The following is a 21,826-nucleotide window of genomic DNA, read 5'->3' as shown; positions in this document are numbered from 1 at the left end:
ATTGCAAAGTAGAGGAAATGTTTTTTGGTTAATGTTCATTTGTTTAATGTTCATTTGGTCACCTGTGACTTGGTACATAAACGTGCGTCTACTCTGCCAACACCCTATGTGACTTTCTAGACTTTGTGCCTGCCTTCTTTTTCTCCCAGATTGCAAAGTCTAGGAAATGTTTTTTGGTTAACGTTCATTTGTTTAATGTTCATTTGGTCACCTGGGACTTGGTATATAAACATGGGTCTACTCTGCCAACATCCTATGTGACTTTCTAGACTTTGTGCCTGCCTCCTTTTTTTTCCTAGATTGCAAAATCCTAATCTCCATACACTGAGATGTTGAACTTCTTTTACTGCCAGTCTGATAAGACTGGCAGAGAGAGATTAGTTTCTTACCCCTTGCTGGAGGTGGGGAGATAAAAACACCAGGGAGAAAAATACCAGTGGAAGATCTTCTTGAATTGATGTTCAGAACGAGGAGGAGTCCTTGATCCTGGGCCAGCATCAATCCATGGTGCTTTTGATCTCACTGTGGTTTCACTCCCCGTTAAATGGGGAAAATACTTGACATTTTCTGACATCCCAGGGTCAACATATGCATATCAGTAAATGTGATACACACATTAAGAGAATGAAAGACAAAAATCACATGATCATCTCAATAGATGCAGAAGAGAGAAAATCTGACACCCTTTCATGGTAAAAACTCTCAACAAATTGGGTATAGAAGGAACGTACTTCGATATACCTTGAAATTTACCTTGTATGACATTTGCAGTGAACATACTTAATGGTACAAAGCTGAAAGCTCTTCCACTAAGATCAGGAACAAGACAAGGTCCCCACTCTCACCACTTACATTCAACATAGTAATGGAAACCTTAGCCAGAGAATTAGGCGAGAAAAAGAAATGATAGGCCTCCAAATTAGAAGTGAAGAAGTAAAACTGTCTCGTATTTACAGATGGCATGATCTTATAAATAGAAAACCCTAAAGACACCACTAAAAACCTGTCAAAACTAAAGTTGTAGGAAGCAAAAGCAACATATAAAAATTAGTAATGTTTCTATATATTAACAAAGAACTATTCAAAGAAAAACACGAATCAAAAAAATCCATTTTATTTTATATTTTACTATTTTGTAGAGAGAGGGTCTCACTATGTCACCCAGGCTGGAGAGCGGTGGCACAACTGTGACTCACTGCAACCTCTACCTCCTGGGCTCAAGCTATCCTCCCATCTCAGCCTTCATAGTAGCTGGGACTACAGGTGTATGCCACCATACCTGGCTAATTTTTTTTGTATTGTTTGTAGAGATGGGGTTTTGGCATGTTGCCCAGACTGGTCTTGAACTCCTGGGCTCAAGCAATCTGCCTGCCTCAGCCTCCCAAATGGCTGGGATTACAGGCATGAGTCACTGCACCTGGCCTACTTATTTATTTTGAGATGGAGTCTTGGCTGGCCACAGTGGCTCATGCCTATAATCCCAGCACTTTGGGAGGCCGAGGCGGGCGGATCACCTGAGTTTGGGAGTTCAAGATCAGCCTAACCAACATGAGAAACCCCATCTATACTAAAAGTACAAAATTAGCTGGGCGTGGTGGCACATGCTTGTAATCTCAGCTACTAGGGAGGCTGAGGTGGGAGAATCGCTTGAACCTGGGAGGTGGAGGTTGTGGTGAGCCGAGATTGCACCATTGCATTCCAGCCTGGGGAACAAGAGCAAAACCCCCATCTTAAAAAAAAAAAGAAAGAAAAAAAGAGCGATGGAATCTTCCATGAGCCACTGTGCTTGGCCCATTTATTTATTTAGAGATGGACTTGCTCTGTCACCCAGGCTGGAGTGCCTCACAAAGTGCTGGGATTACAGGCATAAGCCACTGCACCTGGTCTATTTATTTTGCGATGGAGTCTTGCTCTGTTGCCCAGGCTGGAATGTAGTGGTACCATCTTGGCTCACTGCAACTTCTACCTCCCAGGTTCAAGTGATTCTCATGCCTCAGCTACCCAACTAGCTGGGATTACAGGGGTATGCCACTAATACAGCTGATTTCTGTATTTTTCAGAGACACAGGCTTCGCATGTTGGCCAGGCTGGTCTTGGACTCCTGGCCTCAAGTGATGCGCCCGCCTTGGCCTCCCCAAGTGTTGAGATTATAGGCGTGAGCTAACACACCCAGCCTAAAAGGTCCCGTTTATCAAAGCTATAAAAAACGTAAAATAGCCGGGCGCGGTGGCTCACGCCTGTAATCCCAGCACTTTGGGAGGCCGAGGAGGGTGGATCACGAGGTCAAGAGATCGAGACCATCCTGGTCAACATGGTGAAACCCCGTCTCTACTAAAAATACAAAAAATTAGCTGGGCATGGTGATGCGTGCCTGTAATCCCAGCTACTCGGGAGGCTGAGGCAGGAGAATTGCCTGAACCCAGGAGGCAGAGGTTGTGGTGAGCCGAGATCGCGCCATTGCACTCCAGCCTGGGTAACAAGAGCGGAAAAAAACAAAAAAAACAAAAAAAACGTAAAATACTTTTTTACGTCTCGGGAAAAAAAAAAAAAAAAAGTAAAATACTTCAAAATAACTCTGATATCCCGAAGAAGGGGAAACTTGGAGCTATGAACAAATTCGATCAGTGAGCTTTTTTTTTTCTAAGTGATGAGACCTCACTCTGTTGCCCAGGCTAGAGTCCAGTGGACCATCATAGGTCACTGTAGCTTCAAACCGTGGGCTCAACTGATCCCACCTCATCTTCCTGGGTAGCTAGGATTACAGGCACACATCACCACACCTGGCTAATTAAAAAAAATTTTTTTTTTGTAGATCTGCTGCCCAGGCTGGTCCTGAACCGTTGGCCTCAAGGGATCCTCCCACCTCAGCCTCCTAAGTAGCTAGGACTACAGGTGTGCGCCACCATGCCCAGTGCCATCAGTAAGCTAAGTCTTAAACTTTTCTGATCACAGCTACAGGGACAGCTGGTCTTACTGCCCAGGTTCCTCATGGGCACCTTCTATTTCCCAATGCAAGTCATCTCCTTGTAACTACAGGCAAAGGGGCACTGCTTTCCTTCAACTCTACCAGGCCACAAACCCTCCCAGGCTGTGGTGATTTTGTTGCTGCCATTATTTCAACTGTGGAGCAAAAGGATGGTGGTCTCAGGGCAAACTCTGTAGACATTCTTTTTTTTTTTCCTTTTTTCAAGATGGAGTCTCACTCTGTCACCAAGGCTGGAGTGCAATGGCATGGTCTTGGCTCACAGCAACCTCCACCTCCCAGGTTCAAGTGATTCTCCTGCCTCAGCCTCCTGCGTAGCTGGGACTACAGGCGTGTGCCACCACACCCGGTTAATTTTTGTATTTTTAGTATTGACGGGGTTTCACTATGTTGGCTAGGCTGGTATTGAACTCCAAACCTCATGATCTGCCCACCTCAGCCTCCCAACGTGCTGGGATTATAGGTGTGAACCACTGTACACAGTCTGTAGACATTAATTCTAGAGAAAACTCTCTTGAAGGATTAGCATCTTGGCCAAGAAACTTTAACCCGCAGATTGGAGCATTTTCTAGGTGGCTACTCTTGTGTTAGTGAGAGAAACAAAAGAATGGAGGCAAGTTAGCACTTCAATCGTTTGGAATAAACTCCTGAGCCACCAGGCCTGCCTCACACAGAGACAGAAAGAAAACCTATACTGCCTCTCATTAGGTCATAAATTATACATTGTCCCCTTCCCTGGGCCTTCAGGGCACTGAAGCATGTTCCACTCCTGCCATCAACCCTCCTCATCTTTGGGACTTCTGTTTTGATTTTTCACTGATCACAAAAATCTTCACAGTCTTACTGCACTGTTTCTCTGCCATTTCTATGAAGCTTCTGCAGACTTTGGGAGTTGTTGTCTTAGCTAGAGAATAATAGTGGATCAAAGAGGAGGGATTATACTTTCTAAGTGCCCCCACCCCCAGGGCCACCCATTGGCACTGCCTGAGGAGGTCCAGTCTCAAAGTGAGAAGATGGACTAGGAGGGAAAGTGGGCCCCCATCAGCCAGAGCTTCTGACACTGACATGCAACTAACAGGTAGGGGTCTTTACATGTAGGGATCTTGCTACAATGCAGATACTGATTTAGGAGAGGAACCCAAGATTCTGCATTTCAAAGTTCCCAAGTGATGTTGATGCTGCTGGTCCACAGACCAGACTGCATTTGAGTACCAAGGAGCAAGACTGAGGGGAGGTGAAAAGGGAGATGAAAAAATAGGGAGAGGAAAAACAAGCTCCATGAGAGGTGATCTGATGGCACTCCAGCTGCAAAACCTTGTTTTCAAGGATTTCCCTGCATGGTCTTTCGCCTTTTCCAGAGGATTGGAGCACACAGCCTTCCAGGCCCAGCTGCATGCTGGCAAAGGGGCAGGGGCCTGAGACCTCCTCACACCCTCCACTGGCAGCTGTCAGGAAGAGCAGCCATGCCTGGGCTGGGCAGACAATCAACCCTCGCCCCCTGCCGCTGGCTCTGGGGTGGTTCTGCCATGAAACAGCAGGTTCAGGATGGCACTACGATAACAGATGGTCTCTTTCCCCTCCACCTCTGCCTCATCCCAGGCTCTGCTCCCTGAAGTCAAAGCAGTGATCCTCTTTATTTTCTTAAACGGCAGCTTACTTTGGGCCAGGCTCTGTGTGAACCACCATCTGGAACTGTTTTTATTGAGTCCTTACAATCACCTTGTAAGGTAGGAATTGTTTTATCACCACTTTAGAAGATAAGGAAACAGGTCACATCACTGAACTACATACCTGTGAGGCCAGGAGCCTATGGGGCCAAATCTAGGAAAGAAGCCTCAGGATTGGAATTTAATGAAAAATCAAGGCAACTAAGGTGCATTGATTGGTGTATCACCCTTCGAAGGTAAGCAGAAAGTCAGTGCTGTGTTATTATCCCTCTACCAGGTTCCCTTATCATATACCACTGGCAGGAGGCTCTCCTGTGCCAGCTGGTACAGGTAGGCCGTTAACTGGGCTCGTTGGCCTGGGCAGAGGGTGCCAGGTAGAGGCATGACTAACCAGGCAGCACCAACTGTTTGAAGAGTAGCTGGCCTGCTAGGCAGCTGGCGGACGGCCATTTAGAAAGTCTGAAGTAAATGGTACTCACCTACCTGTCCATACCTCAAAGGAACAGTGTCCTGGGATGGAAATGCACACAAGATTCCAGCTCTTCATTTGACAAACTTAAGTGCTGACAAGCACTGTGCTAGGCTTTGTGGGAGGGTTTAAGACATAGTCTTTGCCCTTAGTGAGTAAAATTAGAATGCTGGATCTAAAAGTAGCAGAGTGGTAGAAACTTTGGAGAACTGGAGAATGCTGCTGAGCTAAAGCTTTCACTACCTTGCTCTAGTTGGCTGGAGCCTCTCAGTAATGAAGGACTACCTGATTTTTCAAGAGAAGTCCAAAATCAAGATCATGTGAACATTTCACTTTTTAGAAACAAAATGTGCACTTCTTGGAGATAGCTGGTAAGAAAATAAAATGGAACAATTAAATCAAAAAAGTAAATCCTCAGCCAGACACGGTGGTCATGCCTGTAATCCTAGCACTTTGGGAGGCCGAGATGGGCGGATCACCTGAGGTCAGGAGTTCGAGACCAGCCTGGCCAACATGGTGAAACCCCGTCTCTATTAAAATAAATCAAATCAAATCAAATCAATCAATCAATCCTCAAATGCAGGCCAATATGTGGCTGCTAGTTTGCAGCACAAACTACCCAAGTCCTATTTTTTCCTGTTGTACCTCTAGCACCTCACAATTCCTAGCAGAACAGAAGTGCCTCTGGTATATGCCACATGAAGCTCATCCAAGAGACCCACCAGAGTGGCAATGAATCTGAAATTTCCATCATATGCAGAACAGCTGAAGCAACTGGAGAGGATTTTTAGCCTTGGAAATGACTAACAGGAGGCAGAGTAGTTGTTGCAAATAACAGCCTTTTAGAAAGTTAGAGTATATGGTCTGGCCAACACTTTGGAGTGGGGAGGAGGCTACTCTGAGGTAAAATATACATCTGACAGCTGACCACGGTCACCTAACTACTTCTATTTTCCACACCCACCTTCCCCATTTCTTCACTGGCCCAGTACCTAAAAGCATTTGGCTGTCATGTTAGTAAAGGGAGTTAGTTCAGGCTTTGCCTTATTATTAAATTATATTTTTTATTGAGATGGAGTCTCTGTTATCTAGGCTGGAGTGTAGTGGTGTGATGTGGGCTCACTGCAACCTCTGCCTCCTGGGTTCAAGTGATTCTCCTGCTTCAGCCTCCTGAGTAGCTGGGATATAGGTGCCCGCCACCACATCCAGCTAATTTTTGTATTTTTAGTAGGCAGGCTGATCTTGAACTCCTGACCTCAAGTGATCTGCCCACCTTGGCCTCCCAGTGTTGGGATTACAGACATCAGCCATCATGTCTGGCCCAGGCTTTGCCTAATTTTAATCCCAAATATCTCACTTCCTAAGACTCTTACCTAACTCAGGATTTTTCTTACCTAACTCAGGTACCCGCCTTGGCCTCCCAGTGTTGGGATTATAGGCATCAGCCATCATGTCTGGCCCAGGCTTTGCCTAATTTTAATCCCAAATATCTCACTTCCTAAGAATCTTACATAACTCAGGATTAAAATGAGATATGTAATAAAAGCACTTGCTAGAATATCTGGCAAAGGGGTCAAGAAATGTTCAACATGATTACATGGGTTTAGATCTTTTCTCCTGTCCAAGTATTAACCAGGCCCGACTCTACTTAGCCTCCAAGATCAGATGAGGTCGGGAGCATTCAGAGTAGTATGGCTGTAGAGGTTTAGGTCTTTTCTATAAAACATCAAATACAGCTATGGCCAAAGCATAGAAATTACAGGGAGTCTGATTTTGGCTTAATAAATGATATTTCTGTAACAATTCCAGCTGGAATGAGATTACAAGTGTGAATGTTCAAATAGAGCAGCAAAGGCCATTCCTCAGGGGACTCTGGAGAGGAGATTCCTACTCCATGTAGGAAGTTGGTTGGTTTCTGCTCTGCCACTATGACTACTAAATAAACAGGATGAAAAACTATACTTATAAGGTACATCAGTAAGAATATAACTGATCTCCATGGATATGCAGATACACAAAATAGAATCAGTGGGGGAGGGGAGAAATTATAGAACCATAGAATGTGAGCCTAAGTTTTAAAAATCAGACGTGTATTTATGTGCTTAGAACATTTCAGAAAGGATATATTAAGAAATTTATTTGAGGCTGGGCACAGTACGCCTGTAATCCCAGCACTCTGGGAGGCCAAGGCAGGGGGATCATGAGGTCAAGAGATAGAGACCATCCTGGCCAACGTGGTGAAACCCTGTCTCTACTAAAAATACAAAAATTAGCTGGGGGTGGCGGTGCCTGCCTGTGGTCCCAGCTACTTGGGAGGCTGAGGTAGGAGAATAGCTTGAATCCAGGAGGCAGAGGCTGCAGTGAGCTGAGATCGAGCCACTACACTCCAGGCCTGGTGACAAAGTGAGACTCCATCTCAAAAAAAAAAAAAAATTTATTTGGAAAACCTTGAAAGGTAAAGCTGGAGTAAATGTACACTCTCCACCCCATGCCCAAATGTTTACTTTTCACTTTATACCCTTCTGTTCCATTTTTATTTATTTTTTTTGACCAGCAGCATTAACTTTAAAAAAAAACGACCAAACAGGCCAGGTTCAGTAGCTCATAATTGTAATCCCAACACTTTGGGAGGCCAAGGAGGGAGGATCACTTGAACCCAGGAGTTAAGGCTGCAGTGAGCCATGATTGTGCTGCTGCACTCCAGCCTGGGCGGTACAGCAAGACCCTGTCTCCAAAAATCAATCAATCAATCAATCCATCAATCCAAATCATTTGGTTTTGCCAAAACCTTCTGATCTGAGCTTTGCTTGGCAACCACTCCCCAAGATAAAGCTTTATGTATCACCTCACAATGCACTGTCAAGGCTTAGAAACTCACTACTGGACTCCCCAGCAAACATTCCCATTACTAAAAGTGCCTAATCTTGAAGGCTGCTTCAGGTCACCCTCTCTGTCCCTCATTTCCTGGGTCCGTTTTTCTTCCTCCATGTACACTCACTCCACTGGTGATCTCAAATAGCCCTCTGGTTTTTAAGATACTGTCCAAATACTGACTCCTAAATTTCTATTTCCATAAGACCCACTCTAAACTCTAGACACACTCATGCATTCCAACTGCCTCCCCAACAGCTCCATTTGGATATTGAGCAGACATCTAAAACTTGCTCTTCCCACAGCCTTCCATCTCAGCTGATGGCATGGCCAGGCTTCTATTTGCCCAAGTCCATAACCTCAGGGTTGGGGAAAGCAGTGTGACTTACAATGCCAGCTAACTAGAAACAAAGGTAGATCTGGGTACTGGGATTAAAGATATCATAAAATCACTGAAGTGTTTTCTGAAATGTTTAAAGTTAACTCATTTTAACTCTAGGACTTGGATTTCAACATTTTAATTTCTTTGGAATATAAGTCATTTTTTGCAAGCTAAAAAATAGAATCAAACTAAGGCAATCCAGTGCTCCAGGCATCCAGGCTGAGCCTTGCAATCATGAGCAGAATAATGACATGATACAAGGTGCTAGCAACAGGGCTATAAACTCTAACTAATAAACACTTATCTACACATTTCATTAGGAACAGCCAAAAGTCCTGCCCTTAAAGGAATAATTTACAGAACATCTTGATTTAGAAGGGACAAAATGACCCCATTATATGCTGTCCAACCTACTGGTGAACTGGATCAGAATGGGCCAAGGACTGTTAAACAGACAAAGTATTTACATTTTGAAAACTTGCTGTGCAGGCTAAAACATTCCTGGCTGCTGTCAATAAGAAAGCAAGTAAAAAAAAAATTACAGATGAACTCACTGATCTTTGATTTTTACCAAGGTGTTCCACTGGAACATGAAGGTAGGGTTAAGTGTAGAGGATAAGATACTCCAACATTTTTTTTTTTTTTTGAGATGGAGTCTTGCTCTTTTGGCCAGGATGGAGTGCAGTGGTGTGATCTTGGCTGACTGCAACCTTCACCTCCTGGGTTCAAACAATTCTCCTGCCTCACCCTCCTGAGTAGCTGGGATTACAAGTGCGCATCACCATGCCCAGCTAATTTTTTTTTGTATTTTTAGTAGAGATGGGGTTTCACCATGTTGGTCAGGCTGGTCTCGAACTCCGGACCTCATGATCCACCCATCTTGGCCTCCCAAAGTGCTGGGATTACAGGCATGAGCTACCGCGCCCGGCCAAGATACTCAGATATTTTTAAAATAAATTACTTAGTAGTAAGAAATTAGCCATACTACATTCTTCCATTTGCTCCAAGAACAAATTGGCAATGAAGACTATTTAAAAGAAATTCTCAGCTCTACAGAGGGTGGTGGCAGGCAACACTTTCCACTACAGAATAACCTCTATTCTTCCATGATACATATTCCTGTGGAAAAACTTGTCAGGAGCTCTTGCCAGGGCCAAGGGATGAGGAACAGAGCAGGTCATGTCCTAACTAGCTAACTGTAGGCTCAGTTAACATCTTTGGGAAGAACCCATAAAATCTGGCCATTGTTTACTTAAACATCCGCAAGATGCAGAATTCTTTAGCCCTTATCTAGAGTTTCTGCTCAGTATCTTAAAGCTGGGACAGTCCCACTGTGACTCTTCTCCTCAGATATAAGGTGCGTGCTAGTCATCAAAGTCTGGAATGTCATCATAGGAGTAACCACGGTAGCCTTTGGATGCATAGTAAGCGATGCGCAGGTGGTAAAATCCGGGTAGGAACACCAGAATGCCAATGATCAGGACTGGAACGGCCCGGTCTGCCCCCTGGTGGCAGAAGGAGGCAAACACATTAGTACTCTAAGAGTTACACATTTTAAAATAAAAAGTCACAGACCTAATCTTTAGATCAGTATTTTATACTTTTCAGTACATTTTATTTGAGTTGTACACTACCAAGGGAAAAAGTTTCCTCCTTATTAGAAATTGAAGGAAAACTACAAAGTACTAACAATTATAAAGAATGACCCAATCTCAACTAGATATTTTGGCTTCTTTTCCTTCTTTAAAAGTTCTTAGTTGTAAATCACCATATTCTGTGTCCTGCGGCCAATATTATTAAAACCTCTTCATATATTTAAACCGTAAGGGTATGTAACATTCCACTGAAATGAATGTACACAGTTTCACTTAACTGCCCCACACACAGCTGCTGGACACTTTGGTGGCTTTTCACCTTTTGTAATTGTATAGATGCTACTACAATAAACTTCTGTGTTTTTCTTAGCCTCTCAGGTTTTTCTTTTCCTTTTTTTTTTGAGATAGAATCTTGCTCTACTGCTCAGGCTGGAGTACAGTGGGGTGATTACAGCTCACTGCAACCTCTACTTCCCAGGGTCAAGTGATCCTCCCACCTCAGCCTCAAGTAGCTGGGGTTACAGGTGTGAGTCACCATACCCAGCTAATTTTGTTTGTTTGGTAAAGATGAGGTCTCACTATGTTGCTTAGGCTGGTCTTGAACTCCTGGGCTCAAGCAATCATCCTGCCTCAGCCTCTCAAAATGCTAGAATTATAGGCTTGAGCCACTGCACGTGGCTGGCTGTGTTCCCTATTGTGTGTTAATTATGGCCAGAATTGGTCAAGAAAACTTAGACACTGTGTATGTGGGGACAGCCCATGAGAAAGAACCACCAACTACTTTAGGTTACTAAGATTTCATATTGAAGCTCAACAGGTATACTCCAAGAATGTTAAGAATGATCAAAAAAAAAAAAGAAAAGAAGCTCAACAGGAACTCAAACCAAACCTAACGTAAGAAGGAACTGACTTATGAGGCACTGTGACCCCATATATATAATAGAATCACTATTTCTCTCCGAACACTGACCCGTATGTTCATGGCACTGCACAGCTACAATGACAGCATGCTGCTCCAACTACACCCTTTAGCAGTTAGGACTCCTGTATGCCATGCTCAGCTGTGTTGTTGCAAACTATGACAGTGGGCAAACTGTCTAATATCTCAGAGGCCAAATGTGCCTACCTGCTACTACCTCCCTTACTGGAATTATGGAAATTTACTATTGCTCAAAGGAAGAAAAACATGTTTTGCCAACAGAGAACAAAATATAAAAGAAAATCTTTTTGTCCTTTCTGCTGAAATCTGCTGTACAGACATGAATATAAAAATAAAGATTGAACCATGAAGAAAACTAAAACCTGAACAGAAAGTAATGAGATTGAAACCCTAATAAAAAGTCTCCTAGCAAAGAGAAGCCTGGGACTCAAAATTGTGAAGTGACAGGCAAGAAAAAATAAATAAATAAATAAATAAATAAAAAGGGAAAAAAAGAGAAGCCTGGGACTTGATGGTTTCACTGCTGAATTATGCCAAACAGTTAAAGAATTAATACTTGGCCAGGCACGGTGGCTTACTCCTGTAATCCCAGCACGTTGGGAGGCCAAGGCAGGTGGATTGCTCAGGATTTTGAGATCAGCCTGGGCAACATGGTAAAACCCCGTCTTGACAAAAAATACAAAAATTAGATGGGCATGGTAGTATGCGCCTGTGGTCCCAGTTACTAGCAAGGCTGAGGTGGCAGGCTCATGTAAGCCTGGAGAGGCAAAGGTTGCAGTAAGCTGAGATCATACCATTGCACTCTGCCTGGGTGACAGAGTGAGACCCTGTCTCAAAAGAAAAATAACTAATACTAATCCTACTGAAACTATTCTGTAACAGACAAGGAAAGGATACTTCCAAACTCATTCTAGAAGGCCAGTTTTACCCTGATACCAAAACCAGGCAAAGACACATAGAAAAAAGAAAACTATAGGCCAATATCCCTGATGAACATTGATGCAAAAATCCTGAATAAGGAGGATAATACTAGCAAACGGAATTCAACAACACATTAAATAGACTGTTCATCAGGACCGAGTGGGATTTATCTCAGGGATGCAAGGATGGCTCAACTTATACAAATTAATCAATGTGATATAATTGTATCAGCAAAATGAAGGACGAAAACCATATGTTTATGATTATTTCAATCAATGCTAGAAAAGCATTTGATAAAATTCTACATCCACCAGGTACAGTGGCTGAGACCTATAATCCCAGTACTTCGGGAGGCTAGGGTGGACCTTGCACCGACTGTAATTAACACACAACGTGGAACACGGCCAGTGGGGTGCAGTGGCTTAAGCCTGTAATTTCAGCACTTTGGGAGGCTGAGGCAGGAGGACTGCTTGAGCCCAGGAGTTCAAGACTAGCTTGGGCAACATAATGAGACCTCATCTCTACCAAACAAACAAAAAAATTAGCTGGGTATGGTGACTCACACCTGTAACACCAGCTACTTGGGAAGCTGAGGTGGGAGGATCGATTGAGCCTGGGAGATCGAGGTTGCAGACAGCTGTGATCACACCACTGTATTCCTGGATTGCTTGAGTCTGATGTTCAAGATCAGCCCGGGCAATATGGCAAAACCTTGTCTCTATAAAAAATAAAAAAAATTAACCAAGTGTGGTGGCGCATACCTGTGGTCCCAGTTACTTGGGAGGCTGAGGTTGCAGTGTGCTGAGATGATGCCGCTGCACTCCAGCCTGGATGACAGAGTGAGACTGTCTCAAAAACAAAAAAGAATATATGCTGGGAAAAGAACCAGTCTTTTTTGTTTTAAGATGGAGTTTCACTCTTGTTGCCCAGGCTGGAGACCAATGGCACCATCTCAGCTCACTGCAACCTCTGCCTCCTGGGTTCAGGCAATTCTCCTGCCTCAGCCTCCCAAGTAGCTGTGATTACAGGTGCCCACCACCACATCCAGCTAATTTTGTATCTTTTTTTTTTTTAAAGATGGGGTTTCACCATGATGGCGAGGCTGGTTTTGAACTCCTGATCTCAGGTGATCCACCCACCTCGGCCTCCCAAAGTGCTAGGATTACAGGCGTGAGCCACCAAGCCCGGCCTTAATTTTGTATTTTTTAAGTAGAGATGGAGTTTCACCATGTTGGTCAGGCTGGTCTTGAGCTCCTGACCTCAGGTGATCCACTCACCTCGGCCTCCCAAACTGCTGGGATTACAGGCATGAGCTACTGTGCCCGGCCAAGAACCAATCTTTTCAATAAATGGTATTAGGAAAACTGGATATCCATATGCAGAAGAATGAAACTAGACCCCTGAAATCTCTTGCCATATACAAAAATCAAATGAAAATGGATTAAACACTTAAACCTAAGATCTAAAACTATGAAGCTCTAAAACTCTCCTAAGACCTAAAACTCTCCAGGATGTTGGACTCGGCAAAGATTTCTTGAGTAATGCCCCCAAAAGCACAGGCAAACAAAGTAAAAAAGATAAATGAGATCACATCAAGTTAAAAAGCTTCTGTACAGCAAAGGAAACAATCAACAAAGTGAAGAGACAACCCACAGAATGGGAAAAAATATATGCAAAGTATCCATCTGACAAGAGATTAATAAGCAGAATATACAAGGAGCTCAAACTCTAGGAAAAACATCTAATAATCCAATCAAAATTGGGTATTTCACAAAATAAGACATACAAATGGTAAATAGGTATATGAAAAGGTGCTTAACATCACTGATCAAAGAAATACAAATCAAAACTACGATGAGATATTATCTCATCCCAGTTAAAATGGCTTTTTAAAAATACAGACACAAGGTCTCACTATGTTGTCCAGGCTGGCCTTGAACTCCTGGGCTCAAGTGATCCTCTTGCCTTGGCCTGCAAAAGTGCTGGGATTACAGGTGTGAGCTACTGTACCCAGCCAAAATGGCTTATCCAAAAAACAGGCAATAAGAAATGCTAGTGAGGATGTGGAGAAAAGGGAACCCTCGTACAATGTTGATAGGAATGTATATTAGTATAGCCACTATGGAGAACAGTATGAAGTAGAACTACCATATGATCCAGCAATCTCACAGCTAGGTATACACCCAAAAGAAAGGAAATCAGTCTGTTGAGGAGATTATCTGCACTTCCATATTTATGGCAGGACTATTCACAACAGCCAAGATTTGGAAGCAACCAAAGTGTTCTACAACAGACAAATGGATAAAGAAAATGTGGTACACATACACAATGGAGTACTATTCAGCCACAAAAAAGAAATATCCTGTCACTTGCAACAACATGGATCAAACTGGAGAACATTATGTTAAGTGAAATAAACCAGGCACAGAAAGACAAACTTTGCATGTTCTCACTCATTTGTGGGAACTAAAAACTAAAACAATTGAACTCATGAAGACTGTACAATGATGGTTACTAAAGACTGGGAAAGATGGAGAGGGGGGAAATGAGGATGGTTAATGGGTACAAAAATATAGTTACATAAAATGAGTAAGCTCTATGACTAGAGAATGATTTATTGTACCTTTAAAAATATAATAACTAAGACTGGGAATGGTGGCTCACACCTGTAATCCCAGCACTTTGGGAGGCTGAAGTGGGCAGATCACTTGAGGTCAGGAGTTACTGACCAACCTGGCCAACATGGTGAAACCCCGCCTCTACTAAAAATACAAAAATTAGCCAGGCATGGTGGCTTGAGACTGTAGTACCGGCTACTCAGGAGGCTGAGGCAGGAGAATCACTTGAACCCAGGAGGTGGCAGCTGCAGTGAGCTGAGATCACACCACTGAACTCCAGCCTGGTGACAGAATAAGACTCCTCCAAAACAACAACAACAATGTATATACATATAATAACTAAAAGTAGGCCAGGCACAGTGGTTCCTCCCTGTAATCCCAACACTTTGGGAGGTCAGGAGTCTGAGACCAGACTGGTCAACATGGCAAAACTCCATCTCTACTAAAAATACCAACATTAGTCGGGCGTGGTGTCATACATTTGTAATTCCAGCTACTCAGGAGGCTAAGGCATGACAGCAGCTTGAACCTGGGAGGCAGAGGTTGCAGTGAGTCGATATCCAGTGCTGCACTGCACTCCAGCCTGGACAACAGAACAACGCTGTCTTAAAAATAAATAAATAAATAAAAGTATAATTGGAACATAACACAAATGATGAATGCTTGAGGTGATGGATACTCCATTTAGCCTGATGTAATTATTATGAATGCATGACTGTATTAAAATGCCTCACGTATCCCCTAAGTATATACACCATGTACCTGTAAAAATTGAAATAAAAATTGGCCAGGTGCAGTGGTTCACACCTGCAATCCCAGAACTTTGGGAGGCTGAGGCAGGCAGACTGCTTGAGCTCAGGAGTTAGAGATCAGCCTGAGCAACACAGTGAAACCCTGTCTCTACAAAAAAATAAAATGAACAAAAGTAAAAAATAAATCAAATTAGCTGGGTGTGGTGGTGCACACCTGTAGTCCCAGCAACTTGGGAGGCTGAGGTGGGAGGATCACTTGAGCCTAGGGAGGTAAAGGTTGTGCCACTGCACTCTAGCTTGCATGACAGAGCAAAACCTTGTCTCAAAAAAATAGACTACTGGGACGGACGGACACGGACATGGACATGGACACACACACACACACACACACACACACACACACACACGAGCCTTGGCTAGCATTTTATGGCTCTTCCCACATGCCCGTCAGCTTACCCCTTTGCTGATATAGCCTGAGAGCAGGAGGGAGCCTATAATAATGAGAAAGGCGCCAATCAAAAACAGCACAGTGGCAAGTGCAATGGCCTTATAAGGGATCTTTGGAGGGCTTTTCTTAAACTGGAAGAGAAACAGAGATGAAAAAGACAAGGAAGAACATTAGGCAAATACCAGGTTTCAAACATTTTATTTATTTATTTTTAATTTTTATGTTTTTAGAGACAGAGTCTTGCTCTGTCACCCAGGCTGGAGTGCAGTGGTGCAATTATAGCTCAATGCAGCCTCAAACTCCTGAACTCAAGCAATTCTCTTGTCTGAGCCTCCCAAGTAGCTGGGACTACAGGTGTATGCCATCATGCCCAGCTAATTTTTAAGTTGTTTTGTAGAGACAGGGTCTAACTATGTTGCCCAGGGTGGTCTTGAACTCTTGGGCTCAAGGGAATCCTCCTACCTGTGCTTCTCAAAGTGCTGAGATTACAGGTGTGAGCCATGAAACCCAGGCTCAAACACTTTAAAACAGGGAGGAGAGCTCATGCCAGTAATCCCAGCAACTTGGGAGGCTGAGGCAGGTAGATCACTTGAGATTAGGAGTTTGAGACTAGCTTGGGCAACATGGTGAAACCTCATCTCTACAAAAAACACAAAAATTAGCCGGGCGTGGTGGCATGCGCCGGCAGTCCCAGCTACTTGGGAGGCTGAGGTGGGAGGATGGCTTGAGCGCAGGAGGTGAAGATGCAGCAAGCCAAGATTACACCACGGCACTCAGCCTGGGTGATAGAGCCAGAGCCTGTTACAAAAGCAACAACAACAAAAAAAATGGGAGGGTAATTAAGAACCAAACTAGATGCTTTATGTGTCTTAAGTATGTCCTACCACCCAGTGCAGCTCTGAGAAATAAAAGGGACTGGCAAGAGATGAAGCTCTAGTTATTGCTCTCACGGTTACTCAAAGGAGTCTCAGTCTCTAGTTCTAATCTCATTCCATAAATCATTAATTATATCATAAGCAACTTTATAAAGACATTTCTGTTTTTGTTTAAAAAACACCCTGAAAAGATGAATTGGCTTTGACTAAAGTGTAAATAAACAGTGATAAAAAAAAATTCCACCTAACAAAAATTTTACAGTTCCTTAAAAAAAAAAAACACTCTACTCAACAAAACACAATCTGATTAGTTTCTGATTAAAGTAAATAAAACTTGTAATTACAAGACTCTGGCATTACAACTAAAAATTCTTAGAAATGGACAATACTGGAATTGGTTTGAAACTGCCCTGTCAAGGTCCTCTTCTGCAATTATGGCCAAACGAGTCTCAGAGCTGAGTTTTCTTCTTGTTGCTCCCTCTAATCCCCAGGGACAGTTAGCAAAACCTCCCTCTGGGAGGTCTTCCTGCTAACTCAACAGAAATATGGCCAGTCAGTCTTGTCAGTTCTCTTCTGCATTTACCTGAAGGTCAATGTAGCCATCGTCTGTGCTGGAGAGCCTTGAATATTTCACTTTACTACTGGGGATTCCAGTAGCCAAGTTGGTACGGGACGGCATCATAACACGCTGACGCAGCTACAGTATGAAAACAAAAACCCTGTTATTGTCTGTAGGTGACAATGGTGCATTACAGCCAGTGAGTTCAGGATTATTAGAGCTGTGCATTGGAGTTCTGAGCTGCCACGTCAGACTAGCAATGAGCAATTTATGCTTCACTGCTAATTTTCATTGTGTCAGAAGCATATGCATATGAAAAACCAAATATGCCTGTGACACAGTGAAAACATTCTCAGTATGTATTAAATATCTACTCTGGTCTGTCCTTGTAGAATGAGTGAAGACACTCATCAAGAGTCACATTCCAGTTTATTTTGCCACCAAGATTCCCCAACTTTTACTTTTTCCAAAGTCACATAGAAACTAGGAAGAGTGGGGACTTAAATCCAGGACCAACTGACACCACAGTGTTATCTGTTCCCTGCTCCTGCTTTATTTTTATTCTTTGAGATGGAGTCTCAGGCTGGAGTGCAGTGGCACAATCTTGGCTCACTTCAACCTCCACCTCCCAGGTTCAAGCAATTCTCCTGTCTCAGCCTTCCGATTAGCTGGGACTACAGGCGTGTTCCACCATGCCCAGCTAACTTTTTGTATTTTTAGTAGAGATAGGGTTTCACCGTGTTAGCCAGGATGGTCTCGATCTCCTAACCTCGTGATCTGTCCACCTCAACCTCCCAAAGTGCTGGTATTACAGGCATGAGCCACCGTGTCTGGCCCTGCTCCCACTTTTAAGGAAAAGAGGAGCATATACTCAAGATTCTCTTGTTTGACAGGAAGAAAGAAGAGGGCAAGGAACGGAATACACTCACATCAGCATTTTGCCTATTTCCTGTGGACAGAAATCAACCTTTTAATGTAAAATATCTGTAAAGTTTCTTGCTGTAAATTTGTGTATGTATGTTTTTTTTCTTGAGTTGGTGTCTCGCTCTGTCACCCAGGCTGGAGTGCAGTGGGTTGATCCTGTCTCACTACAACCACTGCCTGCTGAGTTCAAGTGATTCTCCTGCCTCAGCCTCCTGAGTAGCTGGGATTAGAAGCATGCACCATCATGACTGGTTAATTTTTTTTTTTTAATAGCCGAGCCCCCCTCCCCCTTTTTTGTATTTTTTAAAGTAGAGACTGGGTTTCACCATGGTGGCCAGGCTTGTCTCGAAGTCTTTTTTTTTTTTCTTTGTGATGGAGTCTCACTCTGTCACCCAGGCTGGAGTGCAGTGGGGTGACCTCTGCTCACTGCAGCCTCCACCTCCTGGGTTCAAGCTATTCTCCTGCCTCAGCCTCCTGAGTAGATGGGATTACAGGTGTGTACCACCACATCTGGCTAATTTTTGTATTTTTAGTAGATTCAGGGTTTCACCATGTTGGCCAGGGTGACTTGAACTCCTGACTTCAAGTGGTCTGCCCACCTCGGCCTCCCAAAGTATTGGAATTACAGGCGTGAGCCACTGTGCCAGGCCTTGAACTCCTAACCTCAAGTTATTCCCCGGCCTTGGCCTCCCAAAGTGCTGGGATTACAGGCCACTGCGCAAGGCCCCTTGTAAATCTGGATAAGGCCCTGGCTATCAGTAATATACTAGTGCCTCCAGAAGTGCCCGCCTCTCTGTCCTATCCCAAGCACTGAAAGTAGTGATTTCATTTTCCTTATTACTTCTGTACCTACCTTAAGAAACAGAACACTGTACAATATTTATCTCACAATAAATTTTAAATAAAGAACAAAAAAAAAAAAGGAATAAAAACCTGGTTTCTTGTTCAAAATATTCAAAGCAGAGAGTGGTAGTGAAATTATGGCTATTTTGTCACTAGTTTAAGAGACAGTGGATAAGTTTGTAAAATAAAAACATTTAAACTGAGACAATTTGTATTTGTAGGCCGGGTGTGTGGACTTAGGCCTGTAATCTCAAAACTTTGGGAGGCTGAGGTGGGTGGGTTATCTGAGGTCAAGAGTTTGAGGCCAGCCTGGTCAACATGGTGAAACCCCGTCTCTACTAAAAACACAAAAATTAGCTGGGTGCAGTGGCACATGCCTGTAATCCCAGCTATTCAGAAGGCTGAGGCATGAGAATCCCTTGAGCCTGAGAGGCAGAGGCTGCAGTGAGCCCAGGTTGCACCACTGCACTCCAGCCTGGGTGACAGAACGAGACTCTGTTTAAAAAAAAAAAGAAATTTTTTTAATTTGTCCACTTTTCCTCCATAACGTAACAAAACTATACGATCAAAATGGGCAAATATATTTTCGGCATGTATTATAAAGTTATTTAAATTCTAAATTCAAAAACATATCTTTAAAAAAGAGAAAAAGTAAGGCCGGGCGCGGTGGCTCACGCCTGTAATCCAAGCACTTTGGAGGCCAAGGCGGGCGGATCACCTGAGGTCAGGAGTTCATGACCAGCCTGACCAACATGGTGAAACCCCGTATTTAAAAAAAAAAAAAAGAAAAGAAAAAGTATTTCAATAAGGGCAACATAAAAAAAGACTAGTTTTTCTCTTGGAGGGCATTTTGTAAATTCATCATCATCATCATCACAATAATGGTAGTTAGTACTTAGTCTTTTTTAGGTGCCAGCTGTTCTAAGTACTTTATACATACTTAATTCCAAAAATTAACAAACTGTTTTAAGTGGCTTTCAGTTAATGTAAAATAACTAGCATAATTAAAAAGTTGGTGCTAAACATTCATGGCTTTTTTTTTTTTTTTTTTTGAGATGGAGTTTCGCTCTGTTGCCTAGGCTGGAGTGCAGTGGCGCAATCCTGGCTCATCGCAACCTCCACCTCCCAGTTTCAAGCGATTCTCCTGCCTCAGCCCCCAGAGTAGCAGCTGGGATTACAGGCATGTGTCATTATGCCCAGCTAATTTTGTATTATTAGTAGAGACGGGGTTTCTCTAGGTTGGTCAGGCTGGTCTCGAACTCCCGACGGATTCACCCGCCTCGGCCTCCCGAAGTGCTGGGATTACAGGCGTGAGCCACCGAGCCCGGCCCCTCTTGTCCCTTTTTATTGATTACATCGTGGTCTAGAAATCAAGTATTGAAAAAATTAACGTAATGCTAATTTCTATACTTTTCAAAAACGATTGGATCAAACTGCGTCACTAGGGTTTTAGTGCTGTGATCCCGACTGCATTTAATTCTATAAAACAAAGTTCAAACTACCAATATGTGTAGTTTTTGAGGGAATTTAGCCACATATAACTCGCATTTAGGCTTTTAAAAAAAGTACGTCCTCTGATATTAACTATTCATATATCCGCAAAAAACAATACATCGCCGGGGCCGCGAGGGAGGGGGGAGACGAATGTTTATTCTTGGCAAAGAGGATTCTAAAAGAGGGAAAAAGTAAAAACAAGCATTTTCGATGTATCAGTCCTCGTTCCCCACAGGCTTTTTATCAGCTCACCGCGACCCCTAAACTCGCTTAGCACCTGAATGTTAAGTTCTAAAAGCATCATAAAACGTTTGGCCCAGTGCCTGGCATTACGCGCCTTTACATACGTTATTCTTCTGCCCGTCTTCAGACCTTGCCAAGGAGAGAAATAAGAACCGGCGCGAACTGAGACATAAAACAAACAAAACTGGCTTCTGGAAAGAAGCCAACCGTGCCTGGGCCAGCGAATGCCCCACAGGGATGACTCGGAGCTTGATTTCGGCGGGGAACGCGGTGTTGGTCACGCCCAGAGGCCGAGAAGACGCTTCTGTCCCCGCCCCGCCGCACGCACGCACGCCCGCACGCCTTACCGGAGCGCCGCGCCAGGCTGCCCGCACGACCAGAGCTCGTCCACTGTTGGCAGCACCAGAGGTCGCATGGCACGGCCCACCTAAATGCTACCCAGCTCGCCCCAGGCGAGATCAGTACGCCGGAAGTGGTGTGCCGGAAACAGGCGCGCCGGAAGTTACGTCTTCGGGAGCGTTTGTCTCGTCACTCAGCATCCGGGCTCCCGGGCGGTAGGGACCGAGTGTTGCTCCGTGGGTTTTGTTTGAGCAGCCGTCATCTGTGCCCGCTGCCGGTTACCTTCGCTAGGGCGGGCGAGCACCTAGGGTCCCTACCCACCTGGGTCCGAGTCAGGCCCAGGACTAGCCGGCTACGTGGTTTCTCCCTTCACTTCAGTACAGGGGTCGGGTTAGAGAGCGCGGTGGCTTCCCAGGGAGGCAGAAGCCGAGTCTGTCGCAGCTTCAGGACCGACAGTCAGAGCTGCCAGATCTTAATCCGCTGCAAGGCGCAAGCCTTCCATGCGCACGCGCTGTCAACACTCCACTATCACACTTCCCTTGAATAACACTCTTATCTCTGCTGTCAGCACCCCACTGCACATCCCTTGAGTAACTCCACAAATTTGTGCTTGTCTTCAGGCCTTGCCCAGGTAAAAGTCCTGCCCACAAGGGACATTTTGCTGCACATGAAGCTTTTTAAAAAGTTAGGTTTAGGCCGGGTGCGGAGGCTAACGCCTGTAATCCCAGTACTTTCGTAGGCCGAGGCGGGCAGATCACCCGAGGTCGGGAGTTCCACATCAGCCTGATCAACATGGAGAAACCCCGTCTCTACTAAAAATGCAAAATTAGCCGGGTATGGTGGCGCATGCCTGTGATCCCAGCTACTCAGAGGGCTAAGGCAGGAGTATCGCTTGAACCTGGG

General features: G+C 44.1%; 1 protein-coding gene across 4 annotated transcripts; it reads right to left on the bottom strand.

Annotated features, from left to right (window-relative positions):
* Nucleotides 1–7,538: 7,538 nt before the first annotated feature.
* On the bottom strand, nt 7,539–21,056 carry TMEM230 (transmembrane protein 230). 4 transcript variants are annotated; one of them, XM_012455396.3, is made up of 4 exons: nt 20,932–21,056; nt 17,105–17,218; nt 15,655–15,777; nt 7,539–9,877 (listed from the first exon to the last, which is right to left on the bottom strand). In XM_012455396.3, the coding sequence occupies exons 2-4, from the start codon at nt 17,201–17,203 to the stop codon at nt 9,737–9,739; spliced, it is 363 nt and encodes a 120-aa protein (XP_012310819.3). In that variant the 5' UTR covers nt 17,204–17,218; nt 20,932–21,056; the 3' UTR covers nt 7,539–9,736. The 4 variants fall into 4 exon arrangements, with proteins under 4 accessions (XP_012310819.3, XP_021521527.2, XP_021521525.2 ...); XM_021665852.2 differs by lacking the exon at nt 20,932–21,056 and adding an exon at nt 20,797–20,883; XM_021665850.2 differs by lacking the exon at nt 20,932–21,056 and adding an exon at nt 20,689–20,789.
* Between the last annotated feature and the right edge of the window lie 770 nt (nt 21,057–21,826).

The sequence above is a fragment of the Aotus nancymaae genome, unplaced genomic scaffold (genome assembly GCF_030222135.1).
Source record: "Aotus nancymaae isolate 86718 unplaced genomic scaffold, 86718_ANA_hifiasm-v0.15.2.pri h1tg000029l, whole genome shotgun sequence".
Taxonomy (NCBI): Eukaryota; Metazoa; Chordata; class Mammalia; order Primates; family Aotidae; genus Aotus; species Aotus nancymaae.
The sequence above is the reverse complement of the archived record's forward strand: the minus strand, read 5'-3'. Positions and strand labels throughout refer to the sequence as shown.

Coding starts and splice junctions, on each gene's coding strand:
- TMEM230 (XM_012455396.3), bottom strand. CDS start 17,203: ATGATGCCGTCCCGTACCAACTTGGCTACTGGAATCCCCAGTAGTAAA. Junction 15,778..17,104: donor ATGGCTACATTGACCTTCAG/GTAAATGCAGAA, acceptor TTTCTCTTCCAG/TTTAAGAAAAGCCCTCCAAA. Junction 9,878..15,654: donor CAGGCTATATCAGCAAAGGG/GTAAGCTGACGG, acceptor TTCTGCCACCAG/GGGGCAGACCGGGCCGTTCC.